General features: G+C 36.3%; 1 protein-coding gene and 1 long non-coding RNA gene across 2 annotated transcripts in view; one reads left to right on the top strand and one right to left on the bottom strand.

The window, feature by feature from the left end:
• Positions 1-6,355: 6,355 nt before the first annotated feature.
• LOC127174146 (uncharacterized) lies at positions 6,356-7,514 on the bottom strand. The gene is made up of 3 exons (XR_007828843.1): positions 7,430-7,514; positions 6,966-7,130; positions 6,356-6,621 (listed from the first exon to the last, which is right to left on the bottom strand). It is a non-coding gene; the product is annotated as an uncharacterized LOC127174146 (long non-coding RNA).
• Positions 7,515-11,454: 3,940 nt separating this feature from the next.
• The window catches only part of gfra1b (gdnf family receptor alpha 1b), a 36,428-nt gene continuing 23,566 nt past the window's right edge, over positions 11,455-24,316 (top strand). The window contains exons 1-3 of the mRNA XM_051124434.1: positions 11,455-11,937; positions 12,331-12,639; positions 12,852-12,935. Of these exons, the coding sequence (XP_050980391.1) occupies positions 11,877-11,937; positions 12,331-12,639; positions 12,852-12,935 (454 nt within the window). The 5' untranslated portion in view covers positions 11,455-11,876. The remainder of the gene's footprint in view (positions 11,938-12,330; positions 12,640-12,851; positions 12,936-24,316) is intronic.

Here is a 24,316-nt window from a genome sequence, read left to right as displayed (position 1 = left end):
ATTGGGTTTTGCTCAATATGTTAAGTGGCAGATCAGTGAGCTTACTGCAGTTGAGTATTTAAGAGACGTCCTCTGTCCCAGACGAAACCTACACAAGACAATTTAATAACTATAATATGACCACATTGAGAACCTACACTGCCCTCCAAAAGTTTGGAAACACCCTAGAAAAGTGGGGTTTTGGACAATATTAGCATGAATCCTTTTTAATTTGTGATAATTTTGTACTGAGGGACAACACAAACTACGAAAACATATTACATAACAGTTTATACATAGAAAAAACCTAAATTTTCGATTCATCAAAATATTCACCATTAGCAGCTATAATAATAATCTGCATAATCTGGGTCTAAATTCATTGTATTCTAAACTTAACTGGCAATCAATTGTTGAAGCTATTAAGGTGTGCTGACCCAAAAATCTTTTTAAAAACCTGGGCCAAGTTTAAACCAGTAACCAGGCATCACAGCTGGCAAAGGGGCATGTCTGACTTTGACATGTATATATTGCCATTATTATGTAATCAAAATGAAAATTATTATTGCTGGTCTTCAATGATAATGTCAAGTTACTTTAATGTAAATGATTAGGATTTATGCTGATATCATCCAAAACCACACTTTGCCAGGGGTGTTTCCAGACTTTTGGAGGGCAGTGTATAAACCTAACTCAGCACTTTGTGTTGTTCGCCAGATAAAATTACAGAGAAAAGATTGTTTTTCAGTGCACCAAAATGACAAGTAAGTACAAACAGTCCCCATATTAAAGCAATTTGGCCTTAATTAGGGCAAAACATTTTTGTGTCCCCTTCAAAAATGGCTCGCCCACCCCCTTACGCCGAATGGCTGTGTTTATCTTTTTCTGTCATTTCATCAGAATATCAACATTTGCATGATTTAGTCAGTCAAATATTTTGAAGTTCTGATCTCATTTTGCATCTCTGGAATATAGTGATCTGTGACATTGTATTAAATTAAGGCTTTTTGTGGGTATTTGTTAATGGGGTTTTTTTGTACACAATAATTTTAGGATTGTGACATAAAATATATATTGTTTTTATGTGAAAAGATCAAATTATATATATAGGCCTGTAGAGGGTTTACGACATGGTTTGGTCACTTACCCGGATGCGTGGCCATATTGGAGATATTGGAGATTGATTGCATACTACTGCATACGTTGTTCTACAAATTTATGCTGTCTAAACCATGGGAAAAAAAACGTATGGAAGCCATACAGCTAAATCGTACAGAGAAGGACTTAGGAAAGGACTAAGCAAGAAAGGGTCCAATATTTTGATCAACTTAAGGTCACAGTTGGTAAATATATGCACGAGCAGTATTAATTAAGATTTTAGCCTCATATTTCACCTTCCTGACCAGAAGTGATTAAAACAAACAAGAATGTTGTCAAGATTCTTGCCCTGGAAATCCTGGTTCAGTTTGGCCAACCACAAACGCCTTTTGTTCCTTTTTGTACTTTTCTCCTCGATTTGGCAGTCTATAGTACTCAAAATGTTTTTCCTGGTCTAAATGATTTATACAGCCCAAAACATTACAATAATTGACCATTTTCAGCAGAACACAATACCCTACTTTTTGTACTGACAATTACATTGATGCAGTAAATACATACTGACAATTGAAAATAAGCCAAATAAGAATCACAACACAATCGTAAGTTTGAAATATTGCCTATTACAACACATGAATGCATAGACTATGTATCGTAACACTGCATAATACATGCGATAATCTTATGCAGCATGAAAATTATCATCATATTTAAATTAGTAAAACAGGTTACTTGCACTTTTCTCCTGTCTTCCTGGATTTGAAGGCAAGGTAATTCAAGTTCATGGGTGGGTCTTCAGGTGAACAGTTTTGGCTTTTCAAAAGCCAAAAATAAGTTGTGTGTACTGGTTGTTGATAGCACACACTGATTGTAGCAGGTCATATTTTTAGATGGCCAAGTTTACAATATTAAATTTAAGTAAATAGCATACAAAAAGAAGTTCTGGTGTATTTGCGCAATAAACAGTCAGCGTCCACAATCTTGGGACTGTTTGCTTTGGAAACACGCAAAACTAGCTAGCTAGTTCGCGTGAGAGATCAGCAAGTGCAAGGCAGTGGTTGAATTAGGAACAGCATACCGTCATCTTTTTATTTAACCATATGACAGAATTTAAAAAGTAGTATGCTAATTTGGACATTTAGACTTATATAGAACTATTAAACAACTAATAAATAATGCATAATCTTTGGAAATATATTTTTACCCTGATGATGCCAAAATATTCTTCACTAAATGTACATTATTTACTAAACAAGTAAGTACTATTGCTTAAAACTCATTTAACATAATTCTCTGTTTTCAGATACAGCATTATAAATATTGCTATGCTGGTGGTGTCACCATTGCACTATGCATGGGGGACCAAAAAAACAAACAAATGATTTTACCAAGCCTATTCAAAAACACTGACTTCAAAAACAAACTTGCAAAACTATGTTTTCCATCTAGGGGACAATCTGCTAAGATGAGCCAGTTAGCACATCAATTACTCTTTATGCATGGATAAATTGGACAGATGTAATACTAATATACATCATTATCTAGCACATCATTTATCCCATCAGCTGAAATTATAAGAAATCATCTTAAACATACAGCCATAAAACATGACCTAGCAAAAAAACAAGTTCCAGTGGTTCTTCTGGGTTTAAAGACCAGGATGTAGGTCTGAACTGAAATTACAGATGTTAACTGTTTTTTTTTTCTGAATCCATGACCCATTTAGATGTTCTAAAAGCTTTTAGAATCCAGCTTCTTGACGATGCTATTTTTTCACAGTAGTTAAATTAACTTATGACCTTAATTGATTTTAAATGTCTTCTATTTTTTATTACGCCTGCGTAAAGTTCTTTGTATTACCACTGTGTATGTAATTAAACTCGCATTGCCCAGAGTATCGTATTTCTCTATCCGTACGTGCGCTATAGGTTCGGTCCTTTCTTGGACTGAGAATGGCAAGACCAATGAAAACACTGAAAGCTACTCTGACAATAAATGTTTTTGACTTGCACTCAGGCCCGTAGTGGGTTTCCATGGTGATGCTCTCACCTCTCTCCCGCTGTCACAGTAAGGCTGCAGAAACAGAAGTCATTGACATGTTTTGCATAGTTACAGCTCGCAGGAACACAAGCCCGCCAGTATCCAGCTAAATAGAAACGGATGAGCAGAGAGGGCACAAACCGAACGGTTTCAGCTCAAGACTAATTTAACCTCAGACATCATGCTTCAACTCCCACTCCCTGAACTTTTGGTTCTCTCTCCTCTGATCGCACACAAAGAAGGGGTGTGTTTAGGAGGATTCATCGCTCTGTTGGACACCAGCTACCTCTGTTCCTGAATCGTGACTGTAGGAGTGAGATGGAGTCCATTGGAGTTTGCATACCGCGTGAAAAAAACATACCGAGTTTACTGTAAAATCACACTTGGGTCGTGGCAACTCCCACGTAGCACTAACTATTGGCTCCCTACGAAGAGGCAACATTATTCCCTAAGCGAAGGGCCCCTCAGACAGAGAGACTGAGCTGAGCGGCATCGAGCTGCACAGGAGAGGGTCCCCGCATGAAAGAGCTGACTTTGGCCGCAACATCTACTGACAGAAACGTCTGCGACTCTGACATTTGCGAGTGAAGAAGCTCCAAGTAAAACCTATTGACATGCACGCTGAACCCCTGTGGTCCGCTGTTGTCTTACAGCAGTTGGCAGGTACAGACGAGTGTTTGCAGACAAAGTCGACACCCGCTTTTCCTTTTCATTATTTATTTCATTTCAAGTGCCAATCAGGCACTGGTGTATTGGCAGGTGGCAGGAGTCAGCAGGGGGAGGCTGGGAAGCTCTGTGAGGTGCATGGATGCTGGATGCATCACACAGGGATGGAAACTCAAGAGGGGTGAAAAGGGACAATTACACATTTGGGCGAATGCTTCAGTGGGAACAATAAATTGTGAAAAATTTGCCTCAGGTACACATTTCAATTAATATTTGCACAATTTAATGATGATAAAGTTGTTGTTTCACTAATTACATAAGGACTTAGCAAAGACTTTGAAAAGTCTTTGAAATATTTAACAAATTCAGTTTATCAGTTGTTCCAAGCCTGTATGAATTTCTTATTATCTGCTGAACACAAAAGAAGATATTCTGAAGGTAGTTGGTAACCACACAGTTTCTGGTTCCCACTGATGTAATAGATTTTTATAAATATATACACTGCCCTCTAAAAGTTTGAAAATGTCCTAGAAAAGTGGGGTTTTGGACAATATTGGCATGAATCCTTTTTAATTTGTGATAATTTTGCACTGATAAGGGACAACACAAACTACAAAAACATATTTTAGTACATAAACACTTTATACATTGAAAAAACTGAAATTTTCGATTCATCAAAATATTGACCATTAGCAGCTATTACAGCTCTGCATAATCTGCGCCTAAATTCATTGTATAATTGGCAATCAATTGTTGAAGCTATTAAGATGTGCTGACCCAAAAATCTTTTAAAAACCTGGGCCAAGTTTAAACCAGTAACCAGGCATCACAGCTGGCAGAGAGGCATGTCTGACTTTGACATATATATATATATTGCTATTATTATGTAATTAAAATGGAAATTATTATTGCTTATCTTCAATGATAATGTCAAGTTACTTTCATGTATTTGCACCAAAAAATTATAAGGATTTATGCTGATATTGTCCAAAGCCACACTTTGCCAGGGGTGTTTCCAAACTTTTGGAGGGCAGTGTAGATATGTATATATATATATATATATATAGCAAAGACTAACAATCTTGTCAGGCATATTTACAACAAAAATCAAATTATGACATTAAAAAACAAATTACTTTCACCCCGAAATACTAATTAGTTATTACACATTTTTAAAATTTGCCACTATCCTAGGTCCTAGGTTTTGCCCATTTGTCAGTAAGAATTTCTTACACATTTACAACACAATAAAATGTAATATGTTCTCTTATTCTTTTAGATATATTTTACATAAATATAGTGTTACGTTGAATGACAATGTAACATAATTTCCACCAAAATTTGACATTTTTGTTTTTCTTTGACATTTGTTTTTTCTACATTTTTGAAAGAAGTCTCTTATGCTCACTAAGGCTGCATGTATTTGATCGAAAATGCAGTTGAAAAACTGTAATATTGTTAAATATTATTACAATTTAAAAGTCATGATCCTTCAGAAAACATTCTAATATTCTGATTTGCTGCTCAAACATTTAGTATTGTTATTATTATGTTGAAAACAGCTAAGTAGAATTGTTTCTTTCTTTCTTTCTTTTTCTTTTTTTTTTTTTTTTTTTTTTTGATGAACAGAAAGTTCAGAAGGACAGCATAATAAAAGTATTACTTTATATAATTTTTTACCAAAAAAAAAAAATGTATACTGACTCCAAGCTTTTGAATGGTATAGTGTATTATGTTGCAAAAGATTTTTATTTCAGATAAATGCTGATCTTCGGGTCTTTCTATTCATCGAAGAATCCTGAAAAGAAATGTACTTAGAAATGTACTGTTTTAAATATTGATAATAATAATAATCATCATCATCATCATGTGACACTGAAGACTGGAGAAATGATGCTGAAAATTTAGCTTTAATCAAAGGAATAAATTACATTTTAAAATATATTCAATGCAGTTATTTTAAATAGTAAAAATATTTTCGAATTCAAAATTTCAATTTTAAAAAAATTAATTAAAGTGTATATCATCAAAAGCTGATGCAGAATCCATAGTCAGTCACACCATTGCCTGCTTTGTAAGCAACACAGGCCGAGCGATGTCAAGAAATTGTTGTGAATTTTATTTTTTTTTATTCCTTGAGCTGCTGAAATATTCCCTTCTGAAGTCAGTCGAGGACACAAATGTGATATAACTTTAAAAATTTCTCACGCTCTGAAGATTCAAGTCCACAGCATGTCAACAGAAATGACCAGGGCCTGCTGTGAAATCCCTATATTTGCACTCGCAAGATGGACGCATAAAAGACCCGCGCCAGAAATGAGTGCATCAGCAGCTACTCTTCTGAAAGCCTTCTCTTTCTCCATTTGGTCGCGTTTACAGCCTCATCAAATCGACGGTCGCGGTTGTCGTGTTAGGTAACAAGCCGCAATACGAAGCCACCCCTCAACGCTGTGGAAGGCAAAGAAAAATCCGCCTTCACTTACCCTTGCATGTCACATTATATGTGCAATTATGTCAGAGGTAATTAGCCATGTGGGAAGAATAAAGATCAGAGTATTAAGGGTACCTGCGGTGGGCACAACAATCAGTCGAGTGTGGTATTCGAACTTCAGTTTAATACAAACTTGAATAAACACTGTTCCTCAGTGAGCGCTGTCACTTCCAACTTTCAACTTAATTACCGCAGGAACATAAGCAACAACATTGTTAGAGTAACACAAACTTATTAATAGAAAACGACTACCAGTCGGTCTTGAATCAAGTTGTTATTAATGGTGCCGTTCCTCCGAGGGATTTCAGATTTCCCCTTTCTTGTTCATGCAGCCTGGAGCAGAATAACTTGTAGAGGATAAGGAGGCAATTAAAACACGCAGTGTCAATCAACAGTTGTACTAGAAAGTGGGGCAGAAATGGCAGTGATAAATAATTAGAATTTTGCCAAAAAAAATCTTCACAGACTCTGTCACTAGCAGTCTGCATTACATGCAATTGTGTCACTTTCCAAGAAAACAAGGGCAACGTCGTCCAGTGGCACTCTTGGCTATGTAGAGCTTGTGAAGCCTGGGGATGTCTCTCAACGGTGCACTATCCCAGTTTAGCTAGACCCGGTCTAGATTGCAAACAGCACTTTTTTCAATGGCTCAATGAGCAAAACACTTATGTCAGGATGGATGTTTACTGACCTTTGCGGTGCCTTTAACTCCTCTTAAAGCTGGTTTCCAAACTCATGGCTTGTGCCACTCGAGCTGTAACTTAATCCTGGATTTTGTCCTGAACGAAAGCACAAGCAATGAAACGACAGAGAAATCGCATTTTCACAGACGCCTCAGACCTGTTCACAAACTGCCCTAAAAAGAGAGGAAGAATCATGGTATTACTGTGTTTTTAAACGTTGTACAATAATAATCCCATGTCCCATAACATTCTTTATCATGTACTACAGAATACAGTGTAAATAACATGTTATACAGTATGGGTATAATACTATTTGTACTATTTGTTAATATTACTGTACTATGGTACCACCAGTATTATCAATATAGCATGTAACAATATCAAAACCACTTAAGAAATTGATTTAATTGTGGAAACGATTAATAGCCTAGATGTTGCACGAATTCCATCGAAATACAAATGGCGAACCTACTGAACACTGACTAATGACTGCTGAAAGTGTGCTCCAAGCGTTCAATAAATTTGGGCATCTTCAGAATGGTGCACAGACAGCAAACGTCTTGCAGAGTATTGTTTGCTACGTCATGCGTAATATATGACATACTGTACAACATTGCCATCTACCGGCAAGCTGTTTAAACATCCCAACACTATGCTAAAGATATATTTATTTTACATACATACATATTTATTTAAATAAACTGGGTTGTATACATTCTACAGCAGTAAGATCGTTTTATAGACGTACACATGTTTGCCAGTTTTAATTAGTTCAGTTTTACCATTATTTTTTTTGTCCACACAATGTTGTGTTGTTGTAACGTTAAACCACTAGAGGGAGCGCGGCTCCTATTTCCTGTGGGAAACGTTGGAATTTGGCCTAATCAAACTGAGATTGTGGGTAATACAGCAGTTAATTAGTTCTGATAAATAAGCAGAAATACAAATATATTTCTCCACAATTACTGTTTCTGGCACTATTATATGCCATCTTCTATTAGTTTTGTTTCAGCTGTTTCTTTAATGGAAACGAGACAGCAATCATATTAAGCCTGTTCATTTGTAATAGCTACATACAGTGCCTGCAGAAAAATCCAAAACACATTAAAAGTTTATATTTACATATTCATTAATCATATCAGATCTGTTCTACCGTCGGGAATCCCCCTAATGTGATTTGAGATTAAATTAGGAGACAAAAAGTGGCACGCTCTGAAAAAAAAAGGTATAAAACACTATCAAAAGGTACTAATACTGTACGTAAAAGGTGATAAGTGCCATTTTGTGAGTAATTAAGGTATAAAGGTGTGCCTTTTAGTTTTTATACGTTGGGGTACCACCCCAGTGACAGCTTTGTGCCTTTTTCTTCCTGAGTAATGAAGTTTGCTAAAACTTAAGCACTGTGAAATGTTTTAGAACATACTGGGAAGAAATCCAGATGCTACTACATTTAGGACATCCTATCAAAATGAGCAAGCAGACAAGAGGGGCAATTGTCAACTAAATGACCAGCAGGTCAAAATGAGTAAGAGAATCTGTCCAGACATCAACAACCTCATCAACACTTCACTTATTCAACCACTTAAGAGAGTGAATTGAAGAAAGCCACTTGTGAGAAATGTCAGTAGCGCCAGGAGTTTGTAAATGAGCCGTCTAATTCTTTCAATTTGGTCAGTGTTCAATTTGTAGAGGAATACTCTTGAATACAATTATTTGAATGGGTTTCTGAATAGGAACTTTGCTAGATGAAGACCTGACTGGTTAAAACATTGTGCTGTAATTTCAATGAGTGGATGTTACTTTTTCGTTTTTTAATAGGAACAGGAAAAAATACTTTCTGATATTTTCTGTACAGCACTGCAGCTCCTTCCTTAGTCATTTACAGTCAGTTTTGATCAACCGTGCGCTCTGAATCAAACCCTCTGCATTTCCAAAGGCCTTCAGTAGAAGTCTATTAGCTGGCAGGCTGAAACTGAGGCAATTTTCTTTCCTTTGATCAAGTAATCAAAAGGAACCATCAAAGTTGGCAATTACTGTTCCTCAAACGTGACTTAATTACATCCTATAGCTGTTCAAAGACAAATGTTCCTACAGAACACATTTGCTATCCGAAGGAGAAAATGAATGCCGTTTCTTTTCTCTACTAATTAATATATTATAACGGGGATCAGCCATGTAATGGCATCTACACAGACCGGATGCGCTTACACACCAATATAGCTTTTGAAACGAGCAATCAATTAGCTGTACAGATGACATGGATCAAATTACTCTCAATCGATTGCCCTAGAATATTGCTTATCCTCATACCGTGTGTGTGTTTCTAAGTGTGATGAATGAGGGCCATTCTTAAGAATTATTCTAGGGGTTGAGTTTTACAGCTATCCCTATTCTTGCCCTCTCAAACCAATGAGGGTTAAGATTTGTGGGGTAGAAACAGAACAAACCTCTCCGCTTCTGAATGACTGAAAAGGCCACAGAGAATATACAGGCTTCCTGCCACAAATCTCTCATTGATTTTCCTTTTAACACTAGCTAAATGGAGATGCGCTACAGCACTCTGTTTGATGAGACTGCTTTTATGTGAATACACATACGGATAAAAGCAAACTCGCAATGCATATACACAAACAAACATGCATTCTGCCATCTATATGTCTGAATTACTACAATCAGTGATCAATCTACAGATCAAGTGTTTTCACTTGCCATTAAAACGATGTGATTTCTAAGTATATGTAACCTGTGCTCTTCACATGAACACATACTTAATAAGCACCTTGACACTGAGACCTTACGCTATGCTTACATTACAAAATGATTCTTGTATTACAGTAATCCAACCCTCATATTAACCCAGCTGACTTTTTTGTTCCCAGAAGGGGTGTAGCATTAAAAAATACATAATTCATAATTCTCAACAGTTCTTAATTGTTTGTCAATGCAATAGATTAAGATAACACAGTGTAAAAGAATCATCAATTAGAGTCAGCAAAATCTATTCAGGAAATAGCTACATGTTTTCTGTCTCTTGGATGGATTTATCGTCAGCTCTCAAACAAAGGTAATTGTCTGCAAAAGCACGGCTGGATCAATAGTGCGTCATTTGTGTGATGCTGTTATTCGCATTATCCGTCGGTATCCGGCAATGGCTTTGATTAACTGACAATAAATCCAACATATCTCATTTCCTAGATGGTTAGTCTTTCGTACACAACCTAAAGGTGAGTATTGATCCTGTATTGAGTTTCTAATCAAGTTCAGTATGTCTACGCAATCTCATTAGTCTGACTGGTTTATCATGTCAAGCAATTGCTAGCTAATGATTTTGGTTTTGTGTAATTAATTCTTCATGTTTTTATAAATTTCAGGTAAGAGAGGAAATTGATCTTGGTTTGACTTCAGTGGAATGAAGCTTGTTAACAAGTCAAGAGCAATCAGTTTACGATATACACAGCAGAAACATGATTGGGTGAACATTTACGGATCAATTAGAGAAATAAAAAATATTAAAGTCACACGGGGGCACAAGATGCTGTATAAAGACAAGGCAGATGTCTGTATGATTCATACATTACAATATGTTACATAATTTCGTTGTTTAGTCTATTCTGAGACATTTTTAACATAGGTATGCATTTAAACTATTTTTTTTATTTATTATATATACAACTGATAACCGTGAAAGTGTATTCATGCATATAGCCTACTGCACTGATTTGAAAGGGCAACTGTCATGCTAGTCTTCAATAAACAGGTGGCGCTCATGCTCTGAATTCCTTCATACAATCAAGAAATAAACTTCATAAAAGGTTTTTTGATCATACCAGGAGCTTAAATGAAGAAAATTGGAGTTACATGTAGCCTAAATGTGACTGATTAATTATAATCAGTAAGCAAAGTGTACTGACGACATACTTGCTCTTGTATGTAGTGGGCAAAAACTGAGGAGGTTAAAAAGGCTGGCGTTCTTGAAAGTGTATATTCTTTTACACGTAAGTATGCATATGTCTAAACAGCATTTTCAGACATTTCAGTAGCTGCAAAACTTAGCTTACAAGTTGAGAGCCTCAACATAACAGACTAAAGAGCCGCGTTCACCTGAGGTAATCAGCGACTTTGTATCGGAGGGTAATGTTATCACATTGCAGATTTACAAATGAACTCACAAAATGTTTAGTATTTCCTTTACAACGTCTAGAAACGCATAATAAGAAAGTGAAAAAGCAATGTGTCCGCCAAACAAACCTCAACCAAAAGTGGTGTAAAAAAAAAAAAAACGTCGATAGTGAATAATTCGCACACAGTGTGTCAGATATGGATCGCAAAGTAGATTCCATTTATGCTCGGACAGTCTTTGGGAAATTCTTATTAAGTAAAGTGCTTAATGGTGCCTAATCAGCGAATATTCACTGTCCGTCTGAGCCAAAAAGACCGACCTTCTCCAGAGATCCGAGCACATGCGCAGTATCTTCACACTTAGTGCGCGTACTTCGACCTTACATGCACAGCTAGAGTCGGTCAACTGAGCGCGCAACAGCACACGTTGACAGTTAATATGGACTGACATGAACTTTAAATAATTTTGGAGTGTTCATTTACGTTCATACACATTTTAAACACAAACCGATGTGTTGAACGATTGCTGAAGATATGATAAAGAAGATATCAAAAGGTTAAATATAACGCAATGTCGTGATATTGGTGTTTTTATCGTAATTTCGGAACTCCCAGTAGTGGTTTTTATTCTGTTCTCGTGGGGTGTGTCCATCAGAGCAGCACTGAACGCTTGTTGGAGTCTGTCCGGATGTGTATATGATGTCTGATCACTTGTTCCTCACCAGTGCGCAGCTGGCGCGCAATGGATTTATTGTGGAAATTGTTCTATGTCGTATTTAACCAGTTTCTCTGCTCTCTGAATGGATCTGAATAAAGCGACGATGATATTCGCAACTTTTTGGATAATATTGCCTGTCCTTGGTAAGTTCAGATGCGTCTTTGCCAGTGTTTTCCAGTGTGCGCGCGTTACATCTGTAATAACTAGCCTACAATTGACAAATATTGTAATTCACAGGCTTATATATATAGGCTAGTTTTTTTAAGAATATGATGATAATATTAGTATTATTATTTATGAATCTTAATCATTACTGAGTTATATATATATAAATATAAATCAGGAATTATTAGAAAAAAAAATCAAAACGGTGTTTTTGTCTTTTATCATATAAGTTGTCTCTATTTGTTTGAATTGGGTCCACTAAAGTAACTAGGTAAGTGCTATCACCTTAATTAAAAACGTTTGAAAATCGTGGTAACAATGTTCCAGTCTTCTCATTGTCTTATTCACATCTGTAACTTTGCTTTTCACAGATTTAATGTACTTCTCAAAGGCAGATGCGATCTCACAGTCTCGGTCGGTTCGGCTGGACTGCGTTAGGGCGCACGAACAGTGTTTGGCGAAGTACGGCTGCAGCACTAAGTACCGAACCATGAGACAGTGTGTGGCCGGTAGAGCCGGTAACTTCAGCATGCTGGCTGAACCGGAGGCGCAGGACGAGTGCCGGAACGCCATAGAGTCTATGAAGCAAAGTCCTCTGTATGACTGTAAGTGTAGGAGAGGAATGAAAAAAGAGAAGAACTGTCTGCGCATCTTCTGGAGTATATACCAAAGTTTACAAGGTGAGCAGATACAGGGTCAGCAGAATTGAATATGAGAAAATAATCATGCTTTGTAGACCACTTAAAGTCTTGGAAATGCAGTAAAATAATTACTTTTATAACCATACTTTTAATACAGACAGGTTCAAAAGTGCTGGTTATGAGAATGGTGCATGTAAACAGTTTGGGTTCTTTACTCTCTACTTGCTACTTCTCTGGTGTTTGTCTTCCAGCCAACGACTTGCTAGAGGACTCACCATATGAGGCAGTAAACAGCCGTTTGTCTGACATTTTCCGTCTGGCGCCAATAATATCAGGTAAGCCTGATGATCATTTATCTCCACCTCACACTTATCTGTCAGTTCACATTGAGTACAAATCATTTGCCTGCTTTGTTTTGTCTGTATGCTTAATGTGCCTAATATGTCTCAGGTATATGTGTGTGTCCTCTACCCTACCTTGTTCTTGAGATATGCTTATTTGGCTATGGATAAAAGTATCTGCAGAATGAATTAATTTATGTTTAAATGTCTGCTGACTTATGAATGGCCCTCCTGCTTTAGTCATTTATAAAAGCGTGCTTTGTAATGGATGTTAGAGATTTGAGTGAACAGGTTTCAGTGATGTCCTTGGAAAAGAGTCAATGCCTAATGCATTCCTATAGAGGACTAACAAAAGTGCTGCATGATGGAGACGGTTTAGTCTTGCCCTGTAGATGGCGCTGTTCCTTCCCTGTTCAGCTACAGTGAGGTCTGCTGGTGTTGAAGTTAACACTGACTGAATCTCTCAATCTGAGATGTGATTGACTGTTGAAGTTTTGCAGCAAATCTCCATGGTGACAGACAGTAGCTTTGGTCCAAAATCTAGTGAGCTGCCTTGCTGCCAATTGCATACATGGACAGCATTCTAACCCTCATGGAAACTCAAGCGACCAATTTGGAACACCATGTAGATGGCAACTCCGTGCAGTATGCAAATACCACTCCACACCCAATATGAGACTCAGCTAGTAATTGATTTCAGTAGCGTTTAACATCACATCAAGTTTTTAAGCTTTGTACATTTATACAGTTATTTTACATTTATTCTAAAATAATAACTCATGGCTTAGTGCCATGTTAAAAAAAAACTAAGATTACAAAATTTAAAGTCGAAATATTTTAAGAATAAAGTTTAAATTATGAGAATAAATATATATATATATATATATATATATATATTTAATGTAGCAATAAAAAGCCATCGTACAAGGCAGTAACAATTTTAAACAATATATTTTATTTGTGAACTTACGTTCAGCTATTCTTTTTAATAGTTAACTTTTAACTGTTTTTGAATTTTTCAGATCATCAGTCATCAATACTTGGTAAATAATGATTACAGACACAGAGATTTACCCTAAATTTCACTTTTACCTTTAAGTTCACTCCCACACATCATGTTTTCAGGCCATTTTAAGTCTTATTTTGATGTAACAAAGTGGTTATATCTAAATGATGTTTACTTAGTTTTTTTAATTAGTCTTTTCATTGATGGCATTATGTTATTCATTCAGACTGAATAGTGAACGCAGAGTGCGTGTACACACGAGAGGTGGGATTTATTGCATGAACCAATCACAGTCAATCATAACCAGTCATATCCAATCAAATCGTGATGGAGGCATTGCATCCTCTCACGTGACTTTCCCCCTTTCATTCTCAATTACCCCCAACCAAACTCACCCCACGCTTTAGGGGATCTGTTAAAACTTAATGGGCTCAGGTGAGGCGAGAGAGATGCTGACTCCCACTGTAACTTTACCTGCTGTTGTTGCTGTTGGACAGTTTTTTTTTTTTTTTTTTAGAAAAACAAGTGATTTATACACTTTTTAACATTGTATTTTGTAATATTTGCTTTTTTAATATTTTTTCACCCAATACTTTGAGGAGTCACTGTCACTTGCCTCCTCAGAAGAAATGCCTGAAAATACATCACTGAGCTAATTGCAGTGCATTATGGAAAATCTGCCCAAAACATGGCATCTTAGCAGGCATCATAATTTACTAGCCTACCTTTTTGGTAGTCTGTGATGCAGCTCACTAGGTTTTGGCTGGGTTTGGGTTTATTTGCATCAGGTTTGAATTAATTATGAATGTATTATAGGTTCGTAGGGAACATGTGGGCATTACATGAAAATTACATGCGAGACGCCCTCCTTTTACGTTCCCTCTCGATCCACTTCAAATCAATAAAGCTGTAGAAGAGACACAGCTTCTGAGATTGCAGCCTTGTACTTTCCTGAAGCGTTAATCAATATCGTTAAAGATGCAGAATGTACAAAATAAGCTCAAATTTACCAGTTCAAACAGCTGTTCATTTTTTAATCATCAGTCTGGTACTATTAGAGCTTGCTTTTGTTTTGCTGTGCTTCTGTGCATGTGTGTATCTAACAGCAGGCTACAGGTGTTGTACATTACCAGGAAGAGAGAGACATTTATTCTAATTATTTTCATATTTGGATGCAACGTAATTGAATATTAATTTCGAAGCAAGCCTCTTTACTTATTCCACGCATATCTAGAGCAAAAAAAATAATGGAAAAAAAGTGCAACGGTTTTGGCATGTTCCAGCGACCACTAGTAATAATTCACAGCTGGGCTATAGAGGAGTGAGCAGGATGTTTATGGCCGCTGCCAGTGCAGCTTCAATAAAAACTGATTTGGTTGAGAGACCCAGAGCCGCTGTGCCAGATCTCTACATGGTCCAGATGGAAAGACATTCCCGATCTTGAGGTGGTGCAGTGTCAGGGTTATACAGGCTAGAAGAAACTGTAGAAAATCCTCTATATCAAAATGATGAACTGCATCAACCGATCCCATTGTTTAACACAATAGTTTGGAGAGAGAGAGATAGGAAGTAACTCGAGCAGTGCCTAATATGCCAAAAAACCTTTGGCTGGTTTGTGTTCATTGTGTGTCCTGTCCATATAGTGCTTTTATATTTACTGTCATTAACCCGCTGAATCAGCCCACACACAGGACCCCAATAATAACTGACCCTAATCTCTTATTCTCAGTGGGACATCTCTATACAGCACCCTGTGTGGGTGTTTTCAGGTTTTTCACAGCAGAAATGGATACTCAAGTCTGAGGCTCGTTCACACAGTGCCAAGAAGCACCCAATTCCAATAGTTGTTAGGTATTGTTGGTATTAGTGTATTAACCCTGTTGGTGGTTGTGGGGCAAGACAGTTGTATTTATAGACTATAAATACATCAGTCAACTTCAGAGTGTTTGAAATGTTGTGGCAGTGTGAGCCAGCCTAGTTACAAATAAACTGTCCTCAGACTTGACTTGGATTCATAAAAAACTCAGAAAGTGATTATTTACATTTAGTTATGCAGCAGATGTTTTTAATTAAAATTGAGTTAAAAATTAGAAACATCACAAGCAAAGTGATAAGTATAGTTTATACACTGTCAAAAATGCTGGGTTAAATACCACCCAGCATTGGGTAAAATATGGACAAACCCAATGTCTGGGTTGTTGTGACTCAGTGGTCGGGTTAAATGTTTAAAAATTATTATGCATAGCTTAAAAAAACCCAAAAATATAAACATTCGACAAACCACTGGATCAAAACAACCCATTGGGCTGGGTTTGTCCATATTTCACCTAGCGCTGGGTTGTATTTGTATTTTTGGTTTATTTTAAGCAACAACTGAGTTAAAACTATCCAATAGCTGAGGTAAATAAAACTACCCAGAAGGTTGGGTTAAACATTTAACCCAATTGCTGGGTCAAAACAACCTAATCGCTGAGTTTGTCCCAATTTTACCCAGTGCTGGGTTGTATTTGTATTTTTTGGTTAATTTTAAGCAAGAAATTTGGTAATTTTAAGCAATTGCTGAATTACATAAAACTACCCAGAAGGCTGGGATAAGCATTTAACCCATTCGCTGGGTCAAAACAATCCAGCCATTGGGTCTGTCCATATTATACACAGCACTGGGTCATATTTGTATTTTTTGGGTCATTTTAAGCAATATGGCAATTTTTAAGCAATAGCTGAATTAAATAAAACTACCCAGAAAGTTGGGTTAAGCATTTAACCCAACCGATTGGTCAACGCAACCCAATCGCTAGGTTTGTCCATATATTTCAACCAGCGCTGGGTTGTTTTTTAAACCAGCATTTTTTTAGAGTGTAGGGTTTTTTTTTTCTAAATTAAACTAAAAACTATAAACTATAGGCTATTGAAAACTTAACTTAGAGAAAATTAACTTAGACCAGTAGACATTTATACTGTAACATATAGAATTCTGCGTATAAACCTGAAGAGAAACATAAAACTGGCTGTCAATATAGAGTAAAATAGCTGATTAATTTGTGAATATTCTTTAGAAAGCAGAATTATTAATTTCTTTCTTAACAACATAAGTTCTTAATAAAAACAGAGATAATTGGAGTATGTTCTACAAAAAAAATACTCTTTCAGATGAAAAAAATAAAGTTGAATTCAATGCGTTACTTGTAGTATCTGTGTAATTGTTGCTGAAATTTAATAGCAATTTCTGAGTGAAAATTCATTTCTACACCAAATTTGTTTTAGTGACTTTTTAGTGGCTTTTTTCATGAACTTCCCCGTTTGAAAACCCCTGCTTTAAGAGATACTTTTATCTAAACAAATAAGGAATATCAAAAGCAATTTCTAGTAACAACAATAGTTTTTAATATTAAACTCTATCTACCTTATTTTTCAATGTGGAAGCAATCTTATGACAAGCAAGGCTTGCGGCTCATATAGCTGCTATAGGGAAATAACGAGAAGAATAACAGCATGCAGTAAACGGTAAAACTGTTTGCACTACAAACCAGCGTGTTTGTAATTAAGATAACATTTAAAAAACAATATGGTAAGACACACCAATTTACAATATCAAGTAGCAAAACAAGCTGTTTTGTACTGCCAAAAATAGCCAGATGTGAATAAGACCAGAATCCAGACTCAAAACATAATTACAAATGGCCACGCCCGCTCTTACGGGAAAAATAAGGTGGACAAACTGTAATGGGTTTGAGTTGTAACTTTAACTCCTGACAAACGACTTGAGACTCTATGGCAGAGATATGCAAACTAGCATGGTGCACAGCATTGAAACACGTCATTACTGAATATCCTTGAAAGAAACCAAAGAGACAAAACATAGACAACAAGGTATCAGCTTTCTCGAAATCTTTTCATAGGCAGAAATGCCTGCTCATCTAATTGTAACTGTCCTGGGCTCTAATGCAAAACGCCAGTGTTTCAGTAAATGTGTTCAGGTTACACTTCCTGTCAGAAACATAACTGAGATCAATACGAATGGCCACATTAAGCAGTTAATAATTGCTGAGCAGGACGGTTCACCCTCCAACTTATCGTTTTAAACTTTAACAAACTTACTATTCTCCATAAAGATGCATCATTGTGGTAACAGCAGTCAAAACAGATCGAATAATCACACGTTTTACGTCATGAGAAGCTGCGCTACAGACTTGATGCCTCTTAGATGAGTTAAATGGCTATTGTTGGAACTGCAGAATCTTTGTTCAGGATGCGTCTGTATGCAATCTGCTGTACAGGCACTTTCTGTCCTCATTACTTGATGGCAAACCCTCCAGCTTTACATAGCTTTTGTGGGTTTGGGGCTTTAGTAACAGATCCCCTTGAGCCATGGGATCACAAGAAAAAGGGAGGGGGAAAAATAAACCATGTGAAGGAGAAAAGACATGCCATGTTTAGTGAAAAAGTAGCCGAAAGGGTTGGGCAGAATTGAATTGCACCGAATTGTACAGTGGTTGCCAGTAGGCAGGGAACTTAGTGATGGTTATAAAGCTTATTAGGTTAAAGGGATTGTTTACTCAGAAATGAGCACTCTGTCATCTTTATGTCGTTCCAAACCTAGATGACTTTCTTTCTTCTGAGGGACATTGTTTTTGTGCATTCAACGAAACAACATTTGGAACAACATGAGTAAATGATGACGGAATTGTCATTTTTGGGTGAGCTATCCCTACACAAGGGTTTTAAATGTCTAATACATTAATGCCCATACTGTAGGTCATATGGCACAAAAGAAACACGTTTATTTTGCCATTAATCATGAGATATTCAGACTGGAATATATTCGTCTGGCAGTGTTTGAATTGAAACGGTCTTTTCCATAAATCAATAAAGAAGCGGTCATGAGAGACAAAGAGTGATCATACTGTCACTGTAGAGCGAGAGTTGTGCCACCTGATCAGCGAGGAGCTGAAGCAATGAAGACAAAGAGAACAGCAGCCATTTCTGGATTAATAAATAGTTGAACTGCAGGAAAAAATAAAAGGGATAGTTCACGCAAAAATGAAAATTCATTTACTCACCCTCATGTCGTTTCCGGACCTGTATGACTTTTACTTCTATGGAACATTTTGTGTATTTTGAAATACCTACTTTTGTTTGAACCCTACTTGAATGAAAAACTAAAGTCAAAACATTATTCAAAATATCTTTTGTGTTACACAGAAAAAAGAAAGTCATCGTTCAAAATGACATGAGGGTAAATGCAATTTTCTGTCTCTTTGTGTGAACATGAGGATCAGATTAATGTGGAACCAAAGATCATACTGAAGACTGGAAAAGAAGATAATGTTTTGCTTTCAAGCATTCTTACAAGCTTAGACAGATGAATCTTGTTCCATGCCTTGTTAATTGATTTTCTTATGTTGCAGCTTTGGTCTGCAGGCTTGTCAGTAATGGAGTGATCACAAATAGCTATTCATTTGTCACGCTATACAACACAAGCTACTCACAATCATGTGTCAAAATGAGCCATTTTGTTTTGCATATATAGCATTTGATAGATATATCAGAGGCGTTTCCTCCGAAGCAAGGAAGGCAAAATATTGGAAGAGAAAAACATTTGTAGTACAAAACTATAGGGCTGCCCTCAACTAAAGATTTTTCTGGTCGACTAGTAGTTGTTTATTTTAAGCATTAGTCGACTATTAGTCGCATGTTTATTAATAAACCATATCAATCATAGTAATGATAATTGATAATGATAATGATGATAATTAATTGCCTACATAGTCTAACATGTGCTCAAATGCATGCAAAAAAAAGCCTGCCACAGCGCACCAGCAGATATAATAATTATGAATGTGTCAGAGAAAAACAGCAACTGCATTAACATTTTAATAATTTATTGACAAACTAGTGCTTTTCGGCATAAGAGATGAAGTCGGCGACACTGACTCGTCATCTCCGCAGTAGGGGATGTACCTTTATGCATGTTTCATAAGGATTACATAATCTGAGAATAGCTGTTTTCTATTTAAACTGGTTCAATTAAAAGACATTTCACAAGTTTCATTTTTACGAGTTTTGAAGTTTTGCGCTCAAGTTCACAGAGGCCAAGAAGGCAGAAAGCACATCCTGTTTTTCTTTTAAGTATTTTACAAAAGCACAATGTTTCGTTGTTATTGTGAGTGCACACAAATAAACGTACCCTACAGTATTACTTTTAATCTGTATGACCAGAAATGACATAGTATTGTAAGAGCAAGTGGCCGCATCGGCACCTCCATCTGTCATGCAGTGAGTGCGCTACTGTTCAGCTTCCACACTCCACATACACACATAAATAGCGCACATTTTCCTAGGTTAACATTAGATTGAGCGGCCATGTAAAGTGAAATGAGATGAAAAGCCATATTTGAGGTCGATGAATAGGTGAGTGTTTGGATGCTGCCAAGTCCGCATTTTTTCCCACGTGATTTTTCCCACGTTAACACTGTTGCTGCAGGTTGTTTTCCATGTCCGTGGGTTGAAGTGACCCCAATAATGTAATATTTAGCCCATGGAATGTGAATTTTACCAGGGGAACCCCACCAAAAATGTGTATTTTACCCCCAGTAATTCGATTTTACTGGGGGACCCCCTTCAAAACGTAATTGGACTAGTTTTGAGTAGCAGTTGGGCAGGTTTTGTTGTGAAAACCTGGCAACCCTGATGTACTACCACATTGAGAGCAGCTGTTAATGATCTGTCACGGACTGTGTTTTTTGGTTGACCAAGCCTCTTCTCGTCGACTAACGTTTAGTCGACTATTAGGGACCAGCCATACAAAACTAAAACAACACCAGTATTACAAATATAACATTAGAAAGTGTATAAATCATTTGTTTTTCTAAAGAAACTGTCCAACAGCGACACAAGCAGGTAAAGTTACAGCGGGATTCAGCATCTCTCTCGCCTCCCCTTAAGCCCAGTGAGTTTTAACAGACCCCCTAAAGCGTGCAGTGAGTTTGGTGGGGGGTAACTGAGAATAAATGGGGGAAAGTCACGTAAGAGGAAGCAATGAATCCATCGAGATATGATTGGATGTGACTGGTTATGTTCGGCTGTGATTGGTTCATGCGATTGTGTTCATGCACGTTCTGTGTTCGCAAATCAGTCTGAATGAACAATATGGTGGTGTTAATGTGAAGATTAATTTAAAAAACATCAAATTACATCAAAATAAGACTTAAAATGGCCTGATAACAAGATCTGTAAGAGTGTTTAGTTAGTAATCAGCTTGGTTAAATTTAAAGTAAATTCTGTGTCTGTGATTAATATTTACCAAGCTTTGATGACTGATGATCTGAAAAATTCAAAAATAGCTAAAGAATATTAAATATATATTAAGAAAGAACACTGTAAAAAATAAAAAACACAATTTGTTGAGTCAGCTTAAAATAATTTGTTACCCTGCTGCCGTAAAATTTTAAGTCAACTAAAATAAGTTTAGTCAACTTGAAATGTTTAATTGGACTAAGTAACAACTTAGATATTTGTGTTTGCTAAACAGATGGATAAGTAACCCAGCTGCCTTAAAATTTTAAGTTGAATCAACTCAAATATCTAAGTTGTCACTTAGTATAATTTAACATTTCAAGTTGAATAAACTTTTTTTGAGTTGACTGAACTTAAAATTTTAAGGCAGCCAGGTTACAAATTATTTTAAGTTGACTCAACTGTTTTTTACAGTGAATAGCTGAACATAAGTTCACAAATAAATTGTCTAAATTGTTACTGCCTTGTGTATTTTTTTAAATAAATGTAAAATGCATTAAAAAAAAAAACAACTTGATGAGATTCATACAAGACTTTCATAAAAAGAATATTAATTACATTGTTAATGTAGAAATATAAAATATACATTTGATTAAAAAACTACTTTGCATAGGTTTAGGTCATCCCTGTTTCTGATACCGTTACAATAGCAGTTCACCTCAAAAAAAAAAAAAAAGCATCCATTTTCTCTCACATGCAGAACTGAGGTTGCCCTGTCCATCTGAATTATTCACACCCTCAGGCTGGTCAAGAATTTAGTAACAAGTCCCATGTGGCCCTGTCTTCTAAGAGAACTGAGATGCATTGAGAACAGAGAGACCACGTCCTCTTCTCATGCAAGATGGTCTGCTTCCTTTCACGAGTTGCATAAATTTGGTTGTATTGAGTCACGCCACTCATCCAGAGAAATATCGTGATTGAATGTGAAACAGACAGAGAGTCTATTGAAAGAAGTAATGGGGTAATTATGAAGGAATCTGATGTATACTAAATTAAAATCCTTTTCAGTGTTATTACATGTATTTTTAAAAACGCCCGGTTAATTTATTTCTGGACGTATTTTACTTAGCGATTCATAATTTCATTGTCTCCATAATGATAGTGAATCCTGTCATTGTTTTAAACATTCAGCAGGATGAAATTCATATGCGTAATGTTCATTTGAATTGCCATAGTCTGTTTTAAGAAAATCAATTCAAACCTTCGGTATTGGCACGAATCGCAAAAAGCCTATAAGAGAGGTAGAGGTTATTAAATATGAAAAAATGGCCCTGTCAGCAGTTATTGTTTGGAAGTGCAATTTGATTTCCAATCTCATTTCACATCATTGACATGGATGCCAGGGCTGTACGGTTCATGAATCCCAACCAGCTGCCACACAGCCTGAAGAAAGAAAAGACATCGAGAGACAAGCAGAAAGAGCGTTTCATGTTTGTTTAGAAATAGACTGTTTTCCATATTAGATAATAAAACACTGCTATGAGATGAGCATGTAAACACTGAGAAACACACAAAACAAATGTCCTAAATCCCCTTCATCTCACGCTATGAGAAATATGTTGGCCTTGTCACGTAAACAGCTTGATGATTGCTGGAGGCAAAAATGACATTTAAAGCTTGTGCATGCTGTGTTGTGTACAGCTCATAAGCGTTGGTAATTACAAATGTCTGGATGGTTGATTACAAATCATTCAGCATCAATAACTCTGTCAAGTGTGGCAAAAAGAGTGAAAATTCATAGAAGAAGCCTAGAATTCAAAACACTCTGGTGCGACATAAAATAAATGCTTTGATTCAAGAAATTTTAATACTGATTTTAATTCCAGGTTCTCAGAATTGATACAAAGAGCCTATTCCTGGCTAATTTTCTTGATTCTTAAGAAAGGAAAGGAGACAAATTATGACCTTCTGTCATTAATTACTCACCCTCATGTTGTTGCAAACCCGTAAGACCTACGTTCATATTCAAAACACAAATGAAGATATTTTTGATTAAATCCGAGAGCTTTCTGACCCTGCATCAGGGTTCGTACAAGGTGGTTAAAGTGCTTGAAGTACTTGAATTTGACTTTTTGAAAATGAAGGCCTGGAAAACCCTTAAAAATAGCAATATTCCTAAAGAGGTACTTGAAAAGTGCCTGAATTATTGAATGACAATGTATCTATGAAAGAAGTGTTTAATTTTTTCAATAAGCACATCTTATCTTTTGATCTTTTCATGCAAAATCCACGTAATTCAAAAACATCATACTTTTTTTTGTTTATGTCAGTTAATGTCATAAAACTAGACTCAAAATCATGACTCAAAATCAATTGAGTCATGTACACTAGATCCGCTCCAGTTGATGCAAACTTGTGACTTTTATCGTTCATTTGAAGCAATTCCAACATAGCTTGTAATGATTTTAAAAAATACGTAGTGATGGGTAAAACAGAGCTTTTCGTAACTCCAACTCAGTTAAACCAATGCATCGCAAAATGATTCAATGTTTCAAAGCACTCCATTCATTTCACATCGGACTTTGGAGCAGGTTAGCGAATCATTTAACTAACGACACATTCACACCAAGAACAATAACAATAACAATAAAGATAACGATAACGATAAAGATATAGTTCTAAAATCATTCTCAATATCAAAGAATAACAGAGTCACCACAGCTATAATGATAAAAGCACAGAGAAACGATTTCGTAAGAATCACTATCAGAACGATTTTTTCCAGCTGATGAACGATAAAAACATTGACAAGCAATCAGAATCAATTCTGCTATCACGAGCTTGAGAATTTAAACCGGCATGACAAACATGCGTTTAGAATAAACAGACGAAATCGTCCACTAGTTAATATAGTTACCTTTATGATTATCATTCTTGCTGTCAACAGGCCTTTAGATTGGGATATGTATCGTGAATCATTTGATTCAGATCAGGACTTTGGTTGGTGCGCAAAAAAAAAAAAATTAGCTGTGGTTTTACTATAGTAAAAGTGTAGTATACTTTGTAATACTTTAGAAGTAATATTTTCTAACTTCTCTATACTTCACTTTAAGTTTGCCATTTTGTTTTATTA

Source organism: Labeo rohita, chromosome 12, assembly GCF_022985175.1.
Source record: "Labeo rohita strain BAU-BD-2019 chromosome 12, IGBB_LRoh.1.0, whole genome shotgun sequence".
Taxonomy (NCBI): Eukaryota; Metazoa; Chordata; class Actinopteri; order Cypriniformes; family Cyprinidae; genus Labeo; species Labeo rohita.
Note: the sequence above shows the minus strand (reverse complement) of the source record. Positions and strands in the feature narration are given on the sequence as shown.